This window comes from Heterodontus francisci, chromosome 17 (assembly GCF_036365525.1).
Source record: "Heterodontus francisci isolate sHetFra1 chromosome 17, sHetFra1.hap1, whole genome shotgun sequence".
Lineage (NCBI taxonomy): Eukaryota > Metazoa > Chordata > Chondrichthyes > Heterodontiformes > Heterodontidae > Heterodontus > Heterodontus francisci.
In genome coordinates, this window is record NC_090387.1 from 5,289,913 (window position 1) to 5,315,396 (window position 25,484).

General features: G+C 44.1%; 1 protein-coding gene and 1 non-coding gene across 8 annotated transcripts in view; one reads left to right on the forward strand and one right to left on the reverse strand.

Annotated features, from left to right (window-relative positions):
* LOC137378690 (transcription initiation factor TFIID subunit 4-like) overlaps positions 1-25,484 on the reverse strand; it is a 459,938-nt gene that overhangs the window by 292,839 nt on the left and 141,615 nt on the right. For 6 of the 7 annotated variants that reach the window (XM_068049031.1, XM_068049028.1, XM_068049032.1 and 3 more), the window contains one exon: positions 16,529-16,659. The exons of the other annotated variant lie outside the window; for it this stretch is intronic. In XM_068049031.1, coding sequence (XP_067905132.1) covers positions 16,529-16,659 — 131 coding nt within the window. The remainder of the gene's footprint in view (positions 1-16,528; positions 16,660-25,484) is intronic. 7 annotated transcript variants of the gene reach the window in all.
* Positions 7,543-7,656, forward strand: trnal-caa (transfer RNA leucine (anticodon CAA)). Its single transcript has 2 exons — positions 7,543-7,580; positions 7,611-7,656. It is a non-coding gene; the product is annotated as a tRNA-Leu (tRNA).

Sequence of the window (25,484 nt, forward strand, 5' to 3'; positions counted from 1 at the left end):
TTGATGTCAAGGGCAGTCACTCTCAGCTCACCTCTGGAATTCAGCTCTTTTGTCCACATTTGGACCAAGTCTGTAATGAGGTCTGGAACCGAGTGGCCCTGGCGGAACCCTGAGGCTCAGTTATATTTTGTCTTTAGCAAAAAGGGAAATTCATAACCTCAGATGAACAAATGAAGAAAAAAAGTCAACAACACTTACTTGCAGGTGGCTCCTGGGAAATAAAAAATCAGCGTTTTATACACAAGTATTTCTTCTTCTTCTTTTGCCTCCTCATCTCGAGAGACAATGGGCAAGCGCCTGGAGGTGGTCAGTGGTGTGTGGAGCAGTGCCTGGAGTACCTATAAAGGCCAATTCTAGAGTGACAGGCTCTTCCACAGGTGCTGCAGAAAAATTTGTTTGTCGGGGCTGTTGACCGGGGGCTGCCCGTTTTGAGGCGGGCGGTAGCTGTCCAGTGAGGTGCGATGACCTCTCCCACCGACAAAGGCAACCCGTGGCGCCCAATTTCTATGCCAATTTAGCTGGACTTATAACCCGTAACTGCTGCCCTCCGTGTTGTTTCAGTCGCTGTGAGGCAACTATGGAGTGACCTCTCTATACATCTCGACCAATGTGACGGTGAAGTACCTTTCCTCCACCCAAATCTTCAGAAGACTGGTTGCATGGGCAAGGGACAAGCAAGTTGTTGCTGCCTGTGAACTGGACCCTACAAAAGATTCCGTGCCTTCAGAAAAGGAGGCAAATGAAAAGAAAGACTTGCATTTATATAGCACTCAAAGCTTTTGAAGTGTGGTCACTGTTATGCAGGAAACACAGCCAATTTGCACACAGTAAGCTCCCACAAACACAATAATAGAGTAAGAAACAGAAGCCAGAATGGGCTATATGGCCCCACCAGTCTGCATTGCAATTTAATAAGGACATGGCTGGTTGATCCTCAACATGAACTCCACTTTCCCGCCCGATCCCCTTACAATTCAAAAATCCATTGAGTTCAGTTGTAAAAATACCCAATGACCCAGTATCCACAGCTCTCTGGTGTACAGAATTCCAAAGATTCACAACTCCTTATCCTGAGATTATGCCCCCTCCAGCCAGAGGAAGCAACCTCTCAGCATCTACCCTGTCAAGCCCTCTCAGAATCCAGTTTTTTTTTAAGGAGATCACTGCTCATTCTTTTAAACTGCAGAGAAAATAGGTCCATTCGACTCAATCACTCCTCAGAGGACAATCCTCTTATCCCAGGAAACCATCGAGCAAACCCTTTGTTGTACCCCCTCTGAGGCACATATATTCTTCCTCAGGTACAGAGTCCAAAATGATACACAGTACAACACCAGGTGCGATCTCGGCAGAACCCTGTACAATTGCAGCAAGACTTCCTTACTCTTGTACTGCAATCCCCGTGCTTATAAAGGGCAACATACCATTTGCCTTCCTAATTGCTTTCTGCACCTGAATGTTAACTTTGTGTTTCTTGTACAAGGACATCCAAATCCCTCGGAACACCAACATTTAACACTTTCCCACCTTGTAGAAAAAAAATATTTTTCCATTCTATTCTTCATACCAAAATTAATAACCTCTCACTTTCCCACATTATAGTGCATCTGCCACCTTCTTATCCATACGCTTAACCAGTCTATACCCCTTTGCAGCCTCTTTGTGTCCTCCTCACAGCTTACTTTCCTAACTAGCTTTTTATCGTCAGCAAACTTGGATGCATTATACTGGCTCCTTTCATCTAAGTTATTAATATAGATTGTAAATAGCTGAGGATCCAGCACTGATCCTTGCAGCACCCTCGTACTAACAGCCCACCAAACTGAAAATGACTTGTTTATTCCTAATGTTTTCTGTCCCTTAATTAATCCTCTATTCATGCTAATACATTAGTCCCAACTCCACAAGTCCTCATTTTGTGCAACCTTTTGCATGGCACCTTATCAATTCCTTATTCCACGAACAATAATTAGTTTGTAAAGTTAAGGTACGGCAGGGAGCTTGGCCAAGTGGTGTAGTACGTAGGAAGTTGTGGATGCATCATGCGTCCTTGACAAATGCATCTGCAGGAAGTGTCTGCAGAAGCTTGAGCTCCAGGTTTTGGAGACACTGTGGTGCATACGAGACATGGATAGCACATTTAGGGAATGGGTGACCACCAGGCAGTCGAAGAGAACTAGGCAGGTAGTGCAGGAGTCCCGAGATGATCTCACTCGCTAACTGGTTTTCCATTTTGTATACCGGTGAAGGCGAGGGTTGCTCAGAGAGCAGAAAAAGCCAAGTCCGTGACAGCACAGATAGCACAGCTGCACAGGAGGGGAGGATAAAGAGTGGAAGAGCAATAGTGATGGGGGATTCGTTAGTTAGGGGAATGGACAGGCACTTCTGCAGCCGTAGACATGACTCCAGGATGGTATGAGGCCTCCCCGGTGCCAGAGGTCGTGGTCTATTGTTACCATTGGCATAAGTAGGAAGAGGGATGAGGTTCTGATGGCAGAGTTTAGGGAGTTAGAAAAGAAATTAATAAGCAGGACCTCAAGCGCAGTAATCTCAGGATTACTCCCAGTGCCACTTGCCACTAAATAGCAGGATTGAGCTATTGAACACATGGCAGAATTGGTGCAGGAGGGAGGGAATCAGATTTCTGAGGAATTGGGACCTGTTCTGGGGCAGATAGGACTGGTATATGATGGACAGGTTGCACCTTAGCAGGACTGGGACTAACATCCTCGCAGAGAGATTTGCTGGTGCTGTTGGGGAGGATTTAAACTAAATTGTCAGGGGGTTCGGAACCTGAGGGAGCTCAGATTGGAGGGAAGCAAAACTGGTACAGGAAGCAGAAAAGTAGTAAGTGAAATTAGAAGGCAGATGAAATGAAGACAAACATCAAATAGGATCGGAATGAGGAATAATGTTAAGACAAAGTTAATGGCACTCTATCTGAATGCATACAGCATTCACAGCAAGGTAGATGATTTGAAGGCACAAATAGAGGTAAATGGGTATGATTTAATTGCCATTACGGAGACATGGTTACAGGGTGACCAGGACAGGGAACTGAATATTCAGGGATATTCGTTAGTTAGCAAGGATAGGTGGAGGGGAAAAGGAGGTGGGGTAGCATTGTTAATAAGGGACAAGATCAGTACATTAATGAGAGAGGATCTTAGATCGAAGGAGCAAGATGTAGAATCAGTTTGGGTGGAGCTAAGAAACAGTCAGGGGCAGCAAACACTGGTGGGAGTTGTTTATAGGCCAAACTGTAGTGGTAATATTGGGCATGGTATAAATCAGGAAATTAGAGCTGCATATCGCACAGGTAATACAATAATAATGGGTGAATTCAATTTACATATAGTCAGGGTAAACGTAAATAGCCCAAATGCTGCGGAGGATGAATTCCTGGAGTGAACACAAGATGGGTTTCTGGAGCAGTAGGTTGAGGAACCAACTAGGATCGGGCTATTTCAGATTTAGTACTTTGTGATGAGATAGGGCTAATAAATAACCTTGCTATAAATGAAACCATAGAAAAGTTACGGCACAGAAAGAGGCCATTCAGCCCATCGTGTCTGCGCCAGGTGAAAAATCTAGCTGCCCATTCTAATCCCACCTTCCAGCACCTGGTCTGTAGCCTTGCAGGTTACAGCACTTCAGGTGCAGGTCCAGGTACCTTTTAAATGAGTTGAGGGTTTCTGCCTCCACCACTGATCCGGGAGGAGAATTCCAGACACCCACTATCCTCTGGGTGAAAAAGTTTTTCCTCATGTCCCCTCTGATCCTTCTACCTTAAATCTGTGCCCCCTGGTAATTGACTTCTCTGCTAGGGGAAACAGGTCCTTCCTGTCTACTCTATCTGGGCCCCTCATAATTTTGGACACCTCAATTAAGTCATCCCTCAGTATCCTCTGTTCTAAGGAAAACAACCCCTAGCCTCTCCAATCTTTCCTCAGAACTGCAATTTTCAAGTCCTGGCAACATTCTTGTAAATCTCCTCTCTACTCTCTCCAGAGCAATTATGTCCTTCCTGTAATTTGCTGACCAGAACTGTACGCAATACTCCAATTCTGGCCTAACCAGCGTTTTATACATTACATCCCTGCTTTTGAATTCTATACCTCGGCCAATAAAGGAAAGCATTCCATATGCCTTCTTCACCACTCTATCTACCTGTCCTGGCACCTTTAGGGTCCTGTGGACATGCACTCCAAGGTCTCTCACTTACTCTACCCCTCTCAATATCCTCCTATTTATTGTGCATTCCCTTGCATTTTTGCCCTCCCCAAATGCATTACCTCACACTTCTCCGGATTGAATTCCATTTGCCACTTTTGCACCCACTTAACCAAACCACTGATATCGTTCTGGAGTCTACAACTATCCTTTTCACTATCAACCACACGGCCAATTTTTGTGTCATCTGCAAATTTCCCAATCATGCCTCCCACAATTAAGTCCAAATCATTAATATATACCACAAACTGCAAGGGGTCCAACACTAAGCCCTGTGGAATGCCACTGGAAACCGCCCTCCATTCGCAAAAACATCTGTCGACCACAACCCTTTGTTTCCTGTCACTGAGCCAATTTTGGATCTGAATCGCTACATTCCCCTGAATCCCATGGGCTTTAATTTTCTGACCAGTCTGCCATGTGGCACCTTGTCAAATGCCTTACTAAAATCCAGATAGACAAGATCCACTGCACAACCCTCATCAATCCTCCTTGTTATTTCCTCTAAAAATTTAATTACGTTAGTAAGACATGACCTTCCTTTAACAAATCCATGCTGACTATCCCTGATTTAATCTGAGCATTTCTAAGTGACAGTTTATCCTCTCAGAATCAATTCTAATAATTTGCCCACCACTGAGGTCAGACTGACTGGCCTATAATTATTTGATCTATCCCTTGCACCCTTTGGAAACAATGGTCCAGCGTTTGCAGACCTCCAATCCTCTGGCACCTCGCCTGTATCTAGTGAGGATTTGAAAATGATCCTCAAGGCACTCAATATTTCCTCCCTAGCTTCCTTTAACAGTTGAGGATACAATCTATCCGGCCCCGGTGATTTATCCACTTTAAAAGGATGTCAGACCCTCTAGTACTTCCTCTCTCATTATGCTGATCGTATCTAATATTTCACACTCCTCTTTAAAGGAGCCATTTGGAAATAGTGACCACAATGTGATAGAATTTTACATTAAGCTTGAAAGGGATGTAGTTCATTTGGAAACTAGGGTCGTAAATCTTAACAAAGGAAACTATAAAGCTATGAGCGGCAAGTTGGCTATGGTGGATTGGGAAAATACATTAAAAGATTTGACAGTAGACAGGCAATGACTAGTATGTAAAGAAGTATCACAAACTTTACAACAAATATACATTCGTCTAAGACACAAAAACCCAACAAGAAAGGTGAACCAATTGTGGTTACCAAAAGAAACTGAAGATTGCCTAAGATCAAAAGAAGTGGCTCACAAGTTCGCCAGAAAAAGTGGTAAGCCGGAGGATTGGGAGCAATTTGGAATCCAGCAAAGGAAGACCAAGAAACTGATAAAGAAAGGGAAGAGAGAATATGAATGCAAGCTAGCTAGAAACACAAAGGCAGAATGTAAAGCTTCTTTTGGTATGTGAAAAGGAAAAGATTAACAAGGACAAATGTGGGTACATCCCAGGCAGAAACAGGAGAATCTGTGGTGGACAATGGGGAAATGGAAGAGAGACTAAACAATTACTTTGTGTCTGTCTTCACCGAGGAAGACACAGAAAATCTCCCAAAAATACAAGGGAACCAAGAGACTTGTGAAAATGAGGAACTGAAAAAAATTAGTATCAATAAAGGGTTAGTACTCGAAAAATTAATTGGATTGAAGGTTGATAAATCCCCTGGACCAGATGAGCTACATCCCAGAGTATTGAAGGAGGAGGCTACAGAGAAAGTGGACGCATTGATAGTTATCTTTCAAAATTCTATAGATTCTGGAAGGGTTCCTGCAGACTGGAAAGTAGCAAATATAACCCCACTACTTAAGAAGGGAACGAGAGAGAAAATGAAGAGCTACAGACATGTTAGTTTGACGTCAGTAGCAGGGAAAATGTTAGAATCTATTATAAAGGATGAGATAACTGGACACTTGGAAAATAATGTAAAATTGGACAGAGGCAACATAGATTTATGAAAGGGAAATCGTGTTTGACAAACCTGTTGGAGTTTTTTGAGGTTGTTACTTATAACATAGATAAGGGAGAACCAGCGGGTGTGGTGTATTTGGATATTCAGAAGGCATTTGACAAGATCCCACACAGGAGATTAGTAAACAAAATAGAGCACATGGGATTGGGATAATATACTGTTGTGGATTGAGAATTGGTTAACAGAGTGCAGGAATAAACAGGTCATTCTCAGGATGGCAGGCTGTTACTAGTGGGGTACTGCAAGGATCAGTGCTTGGGCCATAGCTGCTCACAATCTATCTAAATGATTTGGATGTGGGAACCAAATCTAACATTCCCAAATTTGCTGATGACACAAAACTAGGTGGGAATGTAGGAGGATGCTAATCGGCTTCAAGGGGATTTGGACAGGCTAAGTGAATGGACAAGAACCTGGCAGAAAGAATATAATGTGAATTAGTGTGAAGTGATTCACTTTGGCAGAAAAAACAAAAAGGTAGAGTATTTCTTAAATGGTGAGAGGTTGGGAAGTATTGACATCCAAAGGGACCTGGGTGTCCTTGTTCACGAGCTAGCATGCCGGTGCAGCAAGCAATTAGGAAGGCAAAAGGTAGGTTTTTTTTTTATTTAGAGATACAGCACTGAAACAGGCCCTTCGGCCCACCGAGTCTGTGCCGACCATCAACCACCCATATTATACTAATCCTACACTAATTCCATATTCCTACCACATCCCCACCTGTCCCTATATTACCTTACCACCTACCTATACTAGGGGCAATTTATAATGGCCAATTTACCTATCAACCTGCAAGTCTTTGGCATGTGGGAGGAAACCGGAGCACCCGGAGGAAACCCACACATACACAGGGAGAACTTGCAAACTCCACACAGGCAGTACCCAGAATTGAACCCGGGTCGCTGGAGCTGTGAGGCTGCGGTGCTAACCACTGCGCCGCCCTTCATTATGAAGGTTAGCCTTCATTACAAGGGGATTTGAGTAGAGGAGTAAACAAGTCTTGCTGCATTGTATAGAGCCTTGGTGAGACTGCACCTGGAGTATTGTGTACAGTTTTGGTCTCCTTATCTGAGGAAGAATATACTTGCCATAGACGGAGTTTAACAGAGTTCACCAGACTAATCCCAGGGATGATGGGATCGTTTTATGAGGAGAGATTGCAGAAACTGGGCCTGTATTCTCTCCTTTCTCAAGGGCAATTAGGGATGAGCAATAAATGCTGGCTGAGCCAGCAACACCCACATCTTTTTTTTTTAAGAGATACAGCACTGAAACAGGCCCTTCGGCCCACCGAGTCTGTGCCGATCATTTATACTAATCCTACATTAATCCCATATTCTCTATGTGTCAGAATGGCCGAGTGGTCTAAGGTGCCAGACTCAAGGAGTGAAGTCCTTCTGTGATAAACTGGGTATTCTGGTCTCCAGTTGGAGGCATGGGTTCAAATCCCACTTCTGACATGAAGCTTTAGGGGCAGCACAGTGGCACAGTGGTTAGCACCGCAGCCTCACAGCTCCAGCGACCCGGGTTCAATTCTGGGTACTGCCTGTGTGGAGTTTGCAAGTTCTCCCTGTGTCTGCGTGGGTTTCCTCCGGGTGCTCCGGTTTCCTACCACAGCCAAAAGACTTGCAGTTTGATAGGTAAATTGGTCATTATAAATTGCCCCTAGTATAGGTAGGTGGTAGGGGAATATAGGGACAGGTGAGGATGTGGTAGGAATATGGGATTAGTGTAGGATTAGTATAAATGGGTGGTTAATGATCGGCACAGACTCGGTGGGCCAAAGGGCCTGTTTCAGTGCTGTATCTCTAAATCTAAAATCTAAATATCTACCATATCCCCACCATTCTCCTACCACTTACCTACACTACGGGCAATTTACAATGGCCAATTTACCTATTAACCTGCAAGTCTTTTGGAAGTGGGAGGAAACCGGAGCACCCGGCGGAAACCCACGCAGACACAGGGAGAACTTGCAAACTCTGCACAGGTAGTACCCAGTACTGAACCCGGGTCACTGGAGCTGTGAGGTTGCAGTGCTAACCACTGCGCCACTGTGCCGCCCATCTCCTGAATGAATAAAAAATTCTCACTGAAAATTCTTTCAGGGCGCGACAGGGTAGATGGGGACAGGATGTTTCCTCTGGCTTGTGAGTCCAGAACCAGGGGGCACAGTCTCAGAATAACAGGCAGGCCATTTAACATAGGAAGATAGGAACAGGAGTAGGCCATTCAGCCATTTAAGACTGAGATGAGATGTTTCTTGGCTCAAAGGATGGTGAATCTGTGGAATTCTCTACCCCAGAGGGCTGTGAAAGCTCATTCATTGAACTTCAAGACAGAAATCACTAGATTTCTGGATACAAATGCAATCAAGGGGTATGGGGATCATGGGGAAAAATGGCACAGAGGTAGATGATCAGCCATGATCTGTTTGAATGGTGGATCAGGCTTGACAAGCCAAATGGCCTACTCCTATTTCCTATGTTCCTAATTGCCTTTTGAAAATCTAAATATACTACATCCATTGGCTGACCTTTATCTACCCTGCTAATTACATCCTCAAAAAAACTCTAATAGATTTGTCAGATATGATTTACCTTCATAAAACCATGTTTACTCTGCTTAATCATATGATTTTTTAAGTGTTGTGTTACTACTTCCTCCACCATGGATTCCAGCATTATCCTGACAAGTAGTGTCAGGCTAATTGGCCTGTAGTTCCCTATTTTCTCTCTCCCTCCTTTCTTGAATAGCAACGTTACATTTGCTACCATCCACTAGGGCATGGCGACCCGACCCGACCGGGCCCGATGACATGGGTCGGGTTCGGGTCGCTCTTCAGGGTCTGGCATTCGGGCTCGGGTCGGGTCGGGCCGGACACAGTGACAGCCAGAACACCAAGGCAGGAAACGTGCATTTGGACTCCGCACTAGTCTGCAGTGAGCAATTCCATCTAAGGTAGAGCACAACCTCTTTAATATAATCAACTTTATTCCGGTTGAATAAAGTCAGGTTGGGTCGGGCGCGGGAAAAAAAAATCAAAGGGCTCAAGCCGGGTCGAGCTCAGGTTGGGTTTCATTTGCAGACCAAAGCAGGCCTTTACCATCCACTATCTCTGCAGCAATCTGCTATAGAACCTAGGATGCAAGCAGTCAGGTCCAGGGGATTTGTTAGCTTTCAGTCCCATTAATCTCTCCAGTACTTTACGAATACTTGAAATTCCTCACTCTCATTAGATGCTTGGTTCCTGACTATTTCTGGTATGTTTTTTGTGTCTTCTCGTCTGACAGACACAAAATAGTTGCTTTTTCCTCTCTGCCATTTCCTTATCTCCCATTATAATTTTTCCTGCCTCAGCCTCTAAGGAACTCAGTTTACTCTTACTTTTTACAGACTTGTAGAACCTCTTATAATCTGTTTTTATATTTCTGGCTCATTTACTCTCCTGGTCTATTTTCTCCCTGTTGAACAACCTTTTTTGGTCATCCTCAGCTAGTATCTAAAACTCTCCCAATTCTCAGGCTTATTACTCAACTTGGCAATTTCGTCATCCAGCTGGGTTGGACCGCACTCCCCCAGTTTCATTCTGATCTCTCTAACTATAGCCACAGTATCACCTGCAATAGCTTCTCTTCCTGCTCCCACATAGTCACCTGTGATATCCTCCAAGGATCTATCCTTGTCCCTCTCCTATTTCACATCTACATGCTTCCCTCCAGGGAGGTGATCCAAAACACAGTGTCTGTCTTCACATGCATGCTGAAGACACCCAGCTCTGCCTCAACACCACCTCTCTTGACTCCTCCTCCATTGCTGAATTATCAGGCTGCTTGTCTGACACCAGCATGAATAGAAATTTCAAACAAATAGATAGTGGGAAGACCGAAGTCATTGTCTTCTGTTGCTGCTACAAACACCATTCCTAGCTAATGACTCCATCCCTCTCATCGCCAAGCATCTCAAGGCTGAACCAGACTGTTAACAACCTTGGTGTTGAGGCCCATGATGAGGTTCCAACCACATATCCACACCATCACGAAGACCACCTACTGCCACCTCCACAACATCGCCTGACGCCTCTACTGTTGAAACCTTCATCCATGCCTTTTCTTGTCTCTTAGGCTTCACTATTCCGATGCACTCCTGGCCGGCCTCCCACGCTCTAACCTCCATAAACTCAAGGTCACCTAAGTCTCTGATGCCCGTGTCTCACACCAAGTCCCGTTCACCCATCACTCCTCTGCTTGCTTACCTACATTAGCTCCTGGTTAAGCAATGCCTGTTTGAAAATTCTTAGCCTTGTTTTCAAATTCTTCCAAGGCCTCGCCCCTCCCCATCTCTGTAATCTCCTCCAGCTCCATAACTCCAAGATATCGGCATTCCTCTAATTCTGTCCTATTTAGCATCTCCAATTTTAATTGCTCCACCATTGGTGGCCTTGCCTTCATCTGCCTTGGCCCTCAGCTCTGGAATTCCTTCCCTAAATCTCTCCAACTCACTAGCTCTCTTTCCTCCTTTAAGAAGCACATTAAGACCTACCTCTTCGACCCAGCTTTTGGCCATCTGCCCAAATTGCGCCTTATGTGGCTCGGTGTCATATTTTGCTTTATAATGCTACTGTGAAGCACCTTCGGACGTTTTATTGCGTGGAAAGCGTTATAGCGAAACAAGTTGTTGTGTTATTACATGGGAACATAGGAGCAATAGGCCATTTGGCCCGTCGAGCCTGCTCCGCCATTCAAACAGATCATGGCTGATCATCTACCTCTACACCATTTTCCCCACTATCCCCATATTACTTGATGTCGTTAGTATCCAGAAATCTCTCGATTTCTGTCTTGAACATGGTCAATGATTGAGCTTCCACAGCCTTCTGGGATAGAGAATTCCAAAAATTCACTGCCCTCTGAGTAACGAAATTTCTCCTCATTTCAGTCTTAAATGGCTTGCCCCTTATTCTGGACTGTGTTCCCTTGTTCTAGACTCATCAGCCAGAGGAAACATCCTATCCACATCTCCCCTGTCACACCCTTTTAAAAATTTTCGATTCGATCTTGTTAGTCATTTGGGGGATGTGAGAGTCACTGGCTAGGCCAGCATTTATTGCCCATCCCTAATTGCCCTCGAGAAAGTAGAGAATACAGGCCCAGTTTCTGCAATCTCTCATAAAGCAGTCCTGTCATCCCAGGGATTAGTCTGGTGAACCTCCGTTGCACTCCCTCTATGGCAAGTATATCCTTCCTTAGATAAGGAGAACAAAACTGTATACAATACCCCAGGTGTGGTTTCACCAAGGCTTTATACAATTGCAGCAAAACATCTTTACTCCTGTCCTCAAATCCCCTTGCAATGAAGGCTAACCTACCATTTGCCTTCCTAATTGCTTGCTGCACTGGCATACTAGCTATTAGTGACTCGTGAACAAGGACACCCAGGTCCCTTTGGACATCAACACTTCCCAACCTCTCACCTTTTAAGAAATACTCTACCTTTCTGTATTTTTTCTACCAAAATGGATCACTTCACACTTATTCACATTATATTCCTTCTGCCAGGTTCTTACCCATTCACTCAGCCTGTCCAAATTCCCTTTAAGGCTCCTTGTATCCTCCTCACAACTTACATTCGCAACTAGTTTTGTGTCATCAGCAAATTTGGAAATATTACATTTGGTTCCCACATCCAAATCACTTATAGATTGTGGGCAGCTATAGCACAAGCACTGATCCTTGCAGCACCCTACTAGTAACAGCCTGCCATCCTGAGAATGACCTGTTTATTCCTTCTCTCTGTTAACCAATTCTCAATCCACAGCAGTATATTACCCCCAATCCCATGTGCTCTAATTTTGTTCACTAACCTCCCGTGTGGGACCTTATCAAAAGCCTTCTGAAAATCCAAATACACCACATCCACTGGTTTTCCTTTATCTATACTACAAGTAACATCCTCAAAAAACTCCAACAGATTTGTCAAACATGATTTCCCTTTCACAAATCCATGTTGACTCTGCCAATCAACCATTATTTCCCAAGAGTCCAGTTATCTCACCTTTATAATAGATTCCAACATTTTCCCTGCTACTGAAGTCAAACTAACAGGTCTGTAGTTCTTCACTTTCTCTCTCCCTCCTTTCTTAAATAGTGGGGTTACATTTGCTACTTCCCAGTCTGCAGGAACCCTTCCAGAATCTATAGAATTTTGAAAGATAACAACCAATGCATCCACTATCTCTATAGCCACCACCTTCAATACTCTGAGATGTAGCTCATCTGGTCCAGGGGATTTATCAACCTTCAAACCAATTAATTTTTCGAGTACTACCTCTTTACTGATATTAATTTCTTTCAGTTCTGCATTTTCACATGTCCCTTCGTTTCATTGTATTTTTGGGAGATTTTCTGTGTCTTCCTCGGTGAAGACAGACATTTTTGTTTAGTCTCTCTTCCATTTCCCCATTGTCCACCACAAACTCTGTCTCCGCCTGGGATGGACCCACATTTGTCCTTGCTAATCTTTTCCTTTTTACATACCAAATGAAGCTTTTACATTCTGCCTTTATGTTTCTAGCTAGCTTGCATTCATATTCTCTCTTCCCTTTATCAGTTTCTTGGTTCTCTTTTGCTGGGTTCTAAATTGCTCCCAATCCTCCGGCTTACCACTTTTTCTGACAACCTTATTAGCTACTTCTTTTGATTTAATGCAATCTTTAACTTCTTTTGGTAGCCACAGTTGAAACACCTTTCCTGTTGGGTTTTTGTGTCTTCGACGAATGTATATTTGTTGTGAAGTATGTAACACTTTTTTAAATACATTTTATAATATATTGTAAAGCTCTTCTTTTAATCTGTTATCCTTAACCTCTTTAGCTAGCTATGGATGGATCTTCTTTCCTGTGGAATTTTTATTTCTCTATGGAAGATGCATGTTCGCCATTGCTCAGACCATTATATCTTTTAATCTAATTTAACCTTATCCAATTCGCCCCTCATACCTATGTAATTGGCTTCATTTAAGTTCAATACGCTAGTCAGACTTATCTACATCACTCCCCAACTCAATGTGAAATTTTATCATATTATGATCATTCTTTCCCAAAGGATTCCTTACGATGAGATTACTAATTAACCTTGTCCCATACACAAAAGATCTAAAATAGCCTTTTCTTTTGTTGGTTCCATGACGTATTCTTCTAGGAAACTGCCTCAAATGCATTCCCTGAACTCATCCGCAAACTACTTTTGCTAATTTGGCATGTTCGGTCTGGATGAAGATTCAAGTCCCCACAATTATTGATTGCACTGTCTTTGGTACAAGCTCCTTTTATTTCTTGAGTCAGCCTCTGTCCAACAGTATAGGTAGTCTTAGGGGCCCATAAACTATGTCAATCAGCATTTTCTGACCCTTGTTATTTATTATCTGATTTATACTGATTCTACTTCCTGCTCTTATGAGTCAAGATCCTACCTCACTACTGTCCTTCTGTCATACTTTATTATCAGGGCTACCCATGCCCACCCCTAACTCCTTTTCTATTTTGTCTGCTTTTTGAAACATCAAGTACCTGGAATATTTAGCTCCATGCTTGGTCACCATGTTTCTGTGATGGCTATTTATCCCATTGATTTGTCTACCTGGTTATAAATGCTTCATACACTCAGATAAAGCACCTTTAATTTTAGCTCAACATTTTACCCTGATTTGACCTTATTCATTGATGCACTATTACCGTAAAATTTTTTGTCCCTTCCTCTCGTATTTTGCTTTCTTTACCGAAAACACTACGCTGCTCTGTGCCCTTCACATTTTCCTTTAGATTTATAAACTCCCCTCACTTCAACCCTCCCCCTAAAGTAAAATGTTTTTAATTTAAAGCGCTATCTATAGCCCAAGTTACACAATTCACCAGGACACTCAATCCAGCCCAGTTTAATTGGAGACTGGCCCAATGAAATCACTCCCTTTTTTCCCTGTACTTGTGCCAATGCCCCAATGATTCGAAAACCCTGTCTCCCACACTGTTCTTTTAGCCACACATTCAACTCTGATCTTTTGAAAAATTGCAAATTTGCACATAGCTCAGGTAGCAATCTAGAGATTATTAGCTTTAAGGTTCTGCTCTTTAATTTGAACCTTAGCTACTCAAACTTCGTCTGCAGAACCCCAGTCTTCATTCTACTTATATTGTTGGTTCATACGTGGACCATGACAACTGATCTGCCCCCTCCCACTCGGAGTTCTTCTCCATCCACGAGGAGACATCTTTAACCCTGGCACCATGCAGGAAAAACAACTTACAGAACTCCCAGAAGCAGCTGCAGAGAAGTGTGAGGTGATGCATTTTTGGAGGAGTAACAAGTCAAGTGAATATACAATGTACTTCCTATGGTCCTACCATCCAGAGGGACAATAGATCACTGAAGGCAGCAGCACAGGTAGATAAGGTGGTTAGGAAGGCATATGGGATACTTGCCTTTATTAGTCGAGGCATAGAATATAAGAGCAGGGAGGTTATGATGGAGCTGTATAAAACGCTAGTTAAGCCACAGCTGGAGTACTGTGTACAGTTTTGGGCACCACACTATAGGAAGGATGTGATAGCACTGGAGAGGGTACAGAGGAGATTCACCAGGATGTTGCCTGGGCTGCAGCATTTCAATTATGAAGAGAGACTGGATAGGCTAGGGTTCTTTTCCTTAGAGCAGAGAAGGCTGAGGGGGGACCTGATTGAGGTATACAAATTATGAGGGGCATTGATAGGTTAGATAGGAAGAAACTTTTCCCTGTAGCGGAGGTGTCAATAACCAGGGGGCATAGATTTAAGGTAAGAGGCAGGAGGATTAGAGGGGATTTGAGGAAAGGTTTTTTCACCCAGAGGGTGGTTGGAATCTGGAACATAGTGCCTGAAGGGGTGGTCGAGGCAGGAACCCTCACAACATTTAAGTAGTATTTAGATGAGCACTTGAAACGCCATAGGCTATACAAGGCTATGGGCTAAGTGCTGGAAAATGGGATTGGAAAATGGGATTATAATAGTCAGGTACTTGGTGGCCGGCACAGACATGGTGGATTGAAGGGCCTGTTTCTGTGCTGTACAACGCTATGACTCAGACTCTAAAAGTATCTATTCCCCTCACTATACTATGCACTACCACTACCTCATCTCGTTTCAGTCCCCCCAATTGAATGGCCTCCTGTATCACAATGCCATGGTCAGTTTGCTCATCCAACCTGCAGACCTTGCCCTCAGCCATAGAGACAGCAAGAACCTCATACCTGTTAGATAAGGCCAAAGGCTGAGGCTTCTCCAGCACTGTACCTGGGGTCCCCCTTACCCGCAGTCACACCCTCCTGTCCCTGACCTCTAATCAGACATGTACCCCTTCCTAACTTAAGGATGTGACTGCCTCCTGGATCAAAGAGTCTGGGTAACTCTTCAATTCCCTGATGGCTGCGATGTCTGCACCTCAGGCTCCAGCTGAACATCTCTGAGCTGAAGTTCCTCGAGATACAGATGTGGTTGTCTGAGATAATAACACTCTCCACAAACCCCCACATGATATAATGAGCAATGAGATAATGATCAATTGATCAGTTTTAGTGATGTTGGTTGAGGGATCAAAATTGGCCAGAGCACTGAAGATAAAGCCTGGCTCGGGTAAAAAATTAAAATCCGACCTGGGCCCAACCCGACCACAGCCAACTCGAACCCAACCCGGGCCAGAGTTCTTTAATATTTTTTCGCACCTGACCCGACACGAATATCGTTCATCCGTTCCAACAGCGGGCTATTCCTGCAGATGGAATTTTGGGGGATCATGGGTAAGCCTGATCCCATCACTTCCCAGAAGCAGCATTGTCCAGCCCGAGCCCGAATGCTCTACTCAGAATATAGATCCAACTCGACCCAGACACATGTAGTCGGGTCTCGTCGGGTTCAGGTTGGGCAACCAGGCTTGAACTAAGGAGAAATTCCCTGCTCTTCTTCAAATAGTGCCATGGGATCTTTTATCAGAGAGGGCAGACAGGGCTTAAGACTTAATCCAAAAGATGACACCTCCAACAGTGCATCGCTCCCTCACGACTACACTAGGATTGTCAGCTGAAATGATGTGCACAATTCTCTGGGACTAGAACCTGCAAATCTTCTTACTCAAAGCTGAGAGTATGGCCCACTAAGCGATAGCTGGCAGCCTCAAACCATGAATGGATTACTTCAAAACAGCAACAAACAGCACAGCAGCAACACAACATCATACGCACCAGTTTAAAATAAGTCAAGCAGCTAGCAACACTCTCCTCGAGCACAGGGACACCTGCTTCACGTACCTTGTGAGTTTCCATTCTGTGTTGTGCTATTGATGTCAGTTTTCCGATGACCAATTTTAACCGTTCTTGCGTTGCGAGTGAAACAGTGTTTACTATGTCAATGGGAACGTCCGTGATTCCAAACCTTTTAGCTGCAAAACATTTTGTTTGAAATATATTCTGAATTTTTTTTTTAAAAACAAGGACTTTTGTCAACCAAATTGAAATGGCCAAAAAAATTGCTCAACACTTCTTACTGCTAGGGCGAGCTCGGCACTGTACATTGGCCACACTAATCAATGGTTCAGATGCAAGGAAGAGCATCAACAGCAACTCCTCATTCTGTTACCTCCACCCTCAACCATGGAGACCGGGCATCTAATGGCTCTTTTCTAAGGTGAAAACAATATGCAGGACCAATGAGCAGCAACACTACCTGGGCAGCAGGGAGACAAGAGAGAGACTGCCCATTGAGTGGAAATGCAAGACAGCCAGCACACAGAATTTTGCAGCACATCAACAGGCCAACTGGTCTGTGCTGGTGTTTATTCTCCATATAAAACATTTTACCACCTTACTTCAAATCACCCTTTCAGCATATCCTCCTGTTCCTTTCTCCCTAATGTTATTAACTAACTTCCCTTAAAGGCACCAATACTAATGACTTCAACCACTGCATGTTGGAGCAAGTTGCAAATTCTCACCATTCGAGTAGTGATCTGCAGACCGAACTGAAAGAATAGGCAACCCCAATTTAAATCTGAGAATTAAATTGAATTTCAGTCCACCAGCTTAACACATCATGCTGCACATGGCTGTCTTTGGGTTTGGCTGTTAGCACACATTACAGGGTGAGCAGAAGGCAGGCCCATTTGAGCGGAGCAAATGACATGATAATATTTGCGCATGCAAGGGAACTGGGGAATGCTGCACTCTCAGGTGTGAGAGCACAGCCAGGAACTCAAAACAGTTGAAAAGGAAGGGACCAGCAATGTCTTTGGATGATTCCGTGCCATCCAATTCAAAGCGGAGAGGAGGAGCAAGGGGATCAGTCAGTCGTACCTTTATAGTGGGGCTCAGCCACAGTGCTGAGGACAGGGGAAAGATTCAACTTTAAAAGATAATTCATGTCCAGAATTATACAATGCACCAGGTAATCCATCTATTAATGCAGTTTTGCAATAAAGTTGAATTGTTTGCATATCCAGCACAAAGTAGGTGTGCAAGCTATCAGCTGGGATTATTCAAAAGCAGGTTGACAGTTTATATATTCTCTGTTGCCAATTCATCAGCAATGGGATCTTACTTTATAGTCCTTCGCCTGCCATCTTACAATGTTCAGACATTTCACAACACTTATGGCCCATAGCTTATTTCAGGCCTGTAACAAACCACCTGGAATATATTGCTCCATGCAAGAAATAAAAACTTGCAAGCTTGCATTATTTCCTCAAAAAAGGAAAAAAAGTTTCTTCTGCCCAACCTCCATGTTCTAACCTCCAGTGTAGGAGGTCTGCTTGATTGCACAGGTTCTACTACATCTGTACTTGTAAGGGGAGATTCTACCATACATAAAATAACTCAACAAAACTGATTTCTCCAACACCCATATTTCACAATCAGATTGCAATATACCAGGGATGCAGAACTTCAGTTTCGTGGAAAGACTGGAGAAGCTGGGTTTATTCCCCTGACAGCACAGAAGGTTAAAGGCTGTTTTGATAGAGGTGTTCAAAATTATCATGGGTTTTGATAGAATACATAAGGACAAACTGTTTTACTGGCAGAAAGGCCATTAAACAGAGGACACAGATTTAAGGTAATTAGCAAAAGAACCCGAGGCGAGATGAGAAGAATTTTTTTTTTCCACACAGTGACTTGACGTGAACATGAATGCACTGCCTGAAATGACGGTGGAAGCAGAGTCATAAGAGGGCACAGGAGGAGGCCATTCAGCCCATCGAGTCCATGCTGGTTCTCCACAGAGCTATTCAGTCAGTCCCACTCCCCACAGTCCTGCAAGTCTATTTCCTTCAAGTGGCCATCCAATTTCCTTTTGAAGTCATTGTCTCCACTTCCACCACCAGCTGCATAAGAACATTCTTCCTCATATTCCCCCTGCATCTCTTGCCCAAAACTGTCAACCTGTGTCCCCTCATCCTTGTACCATTCGTTAATGGGAACAGGTTGTCCTTGTCTAACTTGTCCAAGCCTGTCATACTCTTGTACACTTCTATTAAATCTCTCTTTCTTTTAAGGAGAACAACCTCAGCTTTTCCAACCTAATATTGTAACTAAAATCTCTCATCCCTGGGACCACTCTGGTAAATCTCCTCTGCACCCTCTCAAGGACCCTCACATCCTTCCTAAAGTGTGACCAGAACTGGATGCAGTACCCCAGTTGGGGCCTAACCAGAGCTTTATAAATGTTCAGCATGACTTTCCTGCTCTTGAACTCAATGCCTCTACTAATGAAGCCCAAGATCCCATATGCTTTACTAACCACTCTCTCAATATCAATATCAAAGATCGAGGCACACGCACCCCCCAGGTCCCTCTGTTCCTACAAACTCTTTAGAACTGTGCCAGTAAGTATATATTGCCTCTCCCAATTCCTTCTGCCAAAATGCGTTACCTCACACTTGTCAGTATTAAATTCCATCTGTCACCTATCTGTCCATTCTGCTAGCCTTATCTATATCTGTTACAACAGTAACAATGGCAAACAATAAGTAAAATTCTGAGAAGAAAAGCAGAGTGAGTGTTTTTAAGCACTGAGTGTTTTAATTCCTTGGTTACTAAATGGCAGTAGATGTTGGTTAAGTATTAAACACATTTATCTGTATTGTGTCTAAGGCGCTTTCGACTAAAATGAGCCTGTGTCACTAAATGGTGCTGTCACAAACTGTGGCTAGTCAGCACTTTTTGTTGGACAATGCTGTCCAAGAGTCTCAACCCCAGAAAATCCATCCTGGTTCAGTCTCTCCTCACCACACAGCTCCCTGACCAATGTAGAGAATCACCTCCTGGACCGATCTTTCCAATACAGAGACAACACCAACATCTTGTATTTTTATAGCGGCCTGAATATAGTAAAATGTCCCAAGCTTCATAGGAGTGTTATCAAACAAAACTTGACATCAAGCTACAAGAAGAGGTATTAGGAAACATGTCCAAAAGCTTGGTCAAAGAAGTAGATTTTAAGGAGGGTCCTAAGATAGAGATGTTAAGGAAGGAAATACCCAGGCTTAGGGCCGTGGCACCTGAAGTCAGGGCCAATGGTGGAGTGATTAAAATCGGGGATATACAAAAGGCCGGAATTGGGCTGGAAGAGGTTATAAAGATTGGGAGGGGCAAGGCTTATGGAGGGATTTGAAAACAAGGATGAGAATTTTAAAACAGAGGCATTACCAGACTGGGAGACAATGCAGGTCAGCGAGAACAGAGGCGATGGATGAATGGGACTCGATGCGAGTTAGGATATGAGCAGCAAAGTTTTGGATGAGCTTGGGCTTATGTAGGATGGAAGATGGGAGACTGCCAAGGAGAGCATTTGAATAATCAAATCTAGAGGAAACAAAAGCATAGATGAAGATTTCAGCACAAGAGCTGAGGCAAGGGAAGAGTCAGGTCATGTTATAAAGGTGGACATAGTTGGTCTCGCTGGTGTAGCAGATGTGTGGGCATCTCGGAGTCAAATATGACATCAAGATTGCAAATGCTCTGGTTCAGCCTCAGACAGTTGCAAGGGATGGAGTCAGTGGCTAGGGAATGGAGTTTGTGGTGGGGACTAAAAACAATGGCTTCAATCTTCCCAATATTTAATTGGGGGAAATTTCTGTTCATCCAGTACTGGATGTCAGCCAAGTAGTATGACAAATCGGAGACAGTGAAGGGTTTGAGAGAGGTGGTGGTGAGCTAGTGCTCGGCATCCTCAGCATACAAGTGAAATCTGGTATAGATTCTGGTCGAGCTATACCGTACTAACAGTATAAACGCCGCCGGTGTTGGGTTGGAGAAAGATGGACAGGGTACCCACTCTAACCTGCGCAGTTAGGCAGATTAAAAACAAAACTGACAACCAAACACAAAGCTGTGAGTGAACTGTTTCCACCCACCAAAATGTTCAAGCATCTTAATTAGATCAAAACAAAATTAAAATGCATTTGTACTGCAGGTACAGAGTGAGGTAAATTAAAGGATTATATCTCAAGGTAAAAAAATATTTTAACTGGCAAATTATAGTTGTATTTGTATCAAGTCATCTAAAGATTAAAATATATACCCTGAGGAAAACTCAATTTATTTGAAGTGTACACTCATTCTTGCTCAACTTCTGTTATTAAACCTTTTTCTTTTGAGGTGAGCGATGTAAGTGCTGGGAAATGGAACACCAGCCATTCCAGACATGCAGTGCACTCATGAAACACTATCCAATCAAACACTCGCAGGACAAGTACAACATGCTCAACTTTGCCGCATCAAACACTCGCAGGACAAGTACAACATGCTCGACCACTGCCGCATCAAACACTCGCAGGACAGGTACAACAAGCTCGACCACTGCCGCATCAAACACTCGCAGGACAGGTACAACAAGCTCGACCACTGCCGCATCAAACACTCGCAGGACAAGTACAACATGCTCAACATTGCCGCATCAAACACTCGCAGGACAAGTACAACATGCTCGACCACTGCCGCATCAAACACTCGCAGGACAGGTACAACATGCTCGACCACTGCCGCATCAAACACTCGCAGGACAGGTACAACATGCTCGACCACTGCCTCATCAAACACTCGCAGGACAGGTACAACATGCTCGACCACTGCCGCATCAAACACTCGCAGGACAGGTACAACATGCTCAACATTGCCGCATCAAACACTCGCAGGACAAGTACAACATGCTCAACATTGCCGCATCAAACACTCGCAGGACAAGTACAACATGCTCGACCACTGCCGCATCAAACACTCGCAGGACAGGTACAACATGCTCAACATTGCCGCATCAAACACTCGCAGGACGGGTACAACATGCTCAACACTTTTTTTTTTAATTTTTAAAATAACTTTATTAAAAACAGATAAATAAACAAAAACTCAAATTAAAATGCCATTTTTGGCGTCGACAATGCACTCCAGTCCCTGCGGTGCCCACCGGTCGCGGAAGGCCTCAAGCGTACCGTGGACACCGCATGCTCCTTCTCCAGGGACACCCGGGCGCGAACGTAACCGCGGAAGAGGGCCAGGCAATCGGGGAGGACGGAACCCCCGACGGCCCGCAACCTGGACCTGTGAATTGCCACCTTGGCCAGGCCCAGGAGCAGACCAACGAGGAGATCCTCCTCCCAGCCCAAGCCCCTCTGCACCGGGTGCCCAAAGATCAGGAGCGTGGGACTGAAGTGCAGCCAGAATTTGAGGAGCAGCCCCTTCAGATACTCAAAGAGGGGCTGCAACCTCGCACACTCCGTATAAACATGGAACGCGGACCAGTCCAGGCCGCAGAAAGTACAGGCGGCCTGGGAGTCCGTGAACCTACTTAAAAGTCTATTGCACGGGACTGCTCTGTGAAACATCCTCCACACTGCCGCATCAAACACTCGCAGGACAGGTACAATATGCTCAACACTGCCGCATCAAACACTCCTCAGATAGGTACTGCAAATATTTAAATAAAGCACAGCTCCCTCAACACTGTCCCATCAAACACTCCTCAGATAGGTACTGCACAGTTTAAATAAAGCACAGCTCCCTCAACACTGTCCCATCAAACACTCCTCAGATAGGTACTGCAAATATTTAAATAAAGCACAGCTCCCTCAACACTGTCCCATCAAACACTCCTCAGATAGGTACTGCACAGTTTAAATAAAGCACAGCTCCCTCAACACTGTCCCATCAAACACTCCTCAGGTAGGTACTGCACAGGTTAAATAGAGCACAGCTCCCTCAACACTGTCCCATCAAACACTCCTCAGATAGGTACTGCACAGTTTAAATAAAGCACAGCTCCCTCAACACTGTCCCATCAAACACTCCTCAGATAGGTTCTGCACAGTTTAAATAAAGCACAGCTCCCTCAACACTGTCCCATCAAACACTCCTCAGATAGGTACTGCACAGTTTAAATAAAGCACAGCTCCCTCAACACTGTCCCATCAAACACTCCTCAGATAGGTACTGCAAATATTTAAATAAAGCACAGCTCCCTCAACACTGTCCCATCAAACGCTCCTCAGGTAGGTACTGCACAGGTTAAATAGAGCACAGCTCCCTCAACACTGTCCCATCAAACGCTCCTCAGGTAGGTACTGCACAGGTTAAATAGAGCACAGCTCCCTCAACACTGTTCCATCAAACACTTACATCAGGTGCAGGGCTGATTCGATAGAATAAGTGCCACTTCTTCCCCCAGACTGTTAACTTCAGTCCCAGCTCCCAGTGCTGACTTTGAGGTGGATACAGCCCGGTAGAATAGATACAGGGGTAGGAGATCTGAAATGAGCAGTGGGATTCAGAACTGCAGCTAGCAAGGAGAATGTTATTGAAGTATCTCAGCACTGGAGGAACAAAGCCACCTAAACAGGACTTACTCGCTGAAATCATAGAATGGTTACAGCACAGAAGGAGGCCATTCAACATATTGTGTCCATTCCAGCTCTCTGCAAGAGTAACTCATCTAGGCCTACTCAGCCACCCTTACTCTGTACCCCTGCAAATTTTCTCTCTTCAGATAATTATCCAATTTCCTTTTGAAAGCCATGACTGAATCTGCCTCCACCACACTCTCAGGCAGTGCATTCCAGATACTCATCACTCCCTGCACTAAAACGCTTTTCTTCATGTCACTTTTGATTCTTTTGCCAATCACCTTAAATTGGAATCCTCTTGACCCTCCCGCCATCAGAAATAGTTTCTCTCTCTCTCTCCTCGACAAATCCAGAACACTCATGATTTTGAATGTCTCTATCAAATCTCCTCGCAACCTTCTCTTCTCCCAGGATAAAAGCCCCAGTTTCTTCAACCTATTCATGTAACTGAAATCCCTCATTCCTGGAACCATTTTTGTAAATCTTTTCTGCACCCTCTCTAAAGCCTTCACATCCTCCCTAAAGTCCAGTGTCCAGAATTGGACACAATACTCCAGTCGAGGCCGACCAGTGTTCTGTAAAGGTTCACCATAACTTCCTTGCTTTTGTACTCTATACCCTTATGAAAAAGCCCAGGATCCCGTATGCCTTATTAATCACTTCCTCAACCTGACCTGCCACCTTTTGTAATTTATGTACATATACTCCCAGGTGCCTCTGCTCATACAAACATACCAATTAGGAGCAGGAGTCGGCCACTCAGCCATGCGAGCCTGCCCTGCCATTCAATTAGATCATGGCTGATCGGATTGTAACCTCAACTCCACATTCCCGCCTACCCGATAACATTTCACCCCCTTGCTTATCAAGAATCTATCTAACAAAGAACAAAGAACAGTACAGCACAGACCATTCGGCCCTCCAAGCCCGCGCCGATCATGATACCTGTCTAAACTAAAACCTTCTGCACTTCCGGGGACCGTATCCCTCTATTCCCATCCTATTCATGTATTTGTCAAGATGCCTCTTAAATGTCGCTATCGTACCTGCTTCCACCACTTCCCCTGGCAGCAAGTTTCAGGAACTCACCACCCTCTGTGTAAAGAACTTGCCTCACACATCCCCTCTAAACTTTGCCCCTCTCACCTTAAACCTATGTCCCCTAGTAACTGACTCTTCCATCCTGGGAAAAAGCTTCTGACTATCCACTCTGTCCATGACACTCATAACTTTGTAAACCTCGATCATGTCGTCCCTCCACCTCCGTCATTCCAGTGAAAACAATCCGAGTTTATCTACCTCTGCCTTAAAAATATTCAAAGACTCTGTTTCTACCGCCTTTTGAGGAAGAGAGTTCCAAAGACTCATGACCCTCAGAGAAAAAATTTCTCCTCATCTCTGTCTTAAATGGGCGACCTCTTATTTTTAAACAGTGACCGCTAGTTCTAGAATCTCCCACAAGGGGAAACATCCTTTCCACATCCACCCTGTCAAGACCCTTCAGAATCTTATGTTTCAATCAAGTGCTTCTGCACCCCTTTTAGAATTGCATCCTGTATTTTACATTGCATCCTCTGTTCTTTCTACCAAAATGTATCAATTCACACTTCTCTGTATTAAATTTCATATGCCAGCTGTCCGTCCATTCCACCAGCCTGTCTATATCCTCTTGAAGTCTATGACTATCCTCCTCACAGTTCACAACACTGACAAGTTATATGTCATCTGCAAATTTTGAAATTGGGCCCTCCATACCCAAGTCTAGGTCATTAATACAGATCAAGAAAAGCAGTGGTCCTCTTACGAATCCCTAGGCTACCCCACTGTATACCTTCTAGTATGAAGGAAAAACATTCACCACCATTCTGTTTTCTTCACTCAGCCAACTTCGTATGCATGTGGCCACTGTGTCTTTTATTCCATGGGCTTTAACGATGCTGACAAGCCTCATCAACCTTCTCTTCAAAAACCTCAAACAAGTTAGTTAAACACATTTTACCTTTAACAAAACCACACTGGCTTTCCTGAATCGATCCACATTTGTCCAAGTGACTATTAAGATTGCCCCAGATTATTGCTTCTAATCGCTCTCCCACACCGAGGTTTAACTGACTGGCCTGCAGTTGCTGGGCTTATCCTTGCACCCCTTTTTTGAATAAGCGAGTAACATTTACTATTCTCCAGTCCTCTGGCACCACCCCTGAATCTAAGGGGGATTAGAAGATTATGCCTCCACAATTTCCTCCCTTACTTCCCTCAGTATCCTCAGATGCATCTCATCAGGTCCTGGTGACTTATAAATTTTAAGTACAGCCAGCCTTTCCACTACCTCTTCTTTATCAATCAGAACGAAGGGGAAGAAAATTCATCTTGCAGAT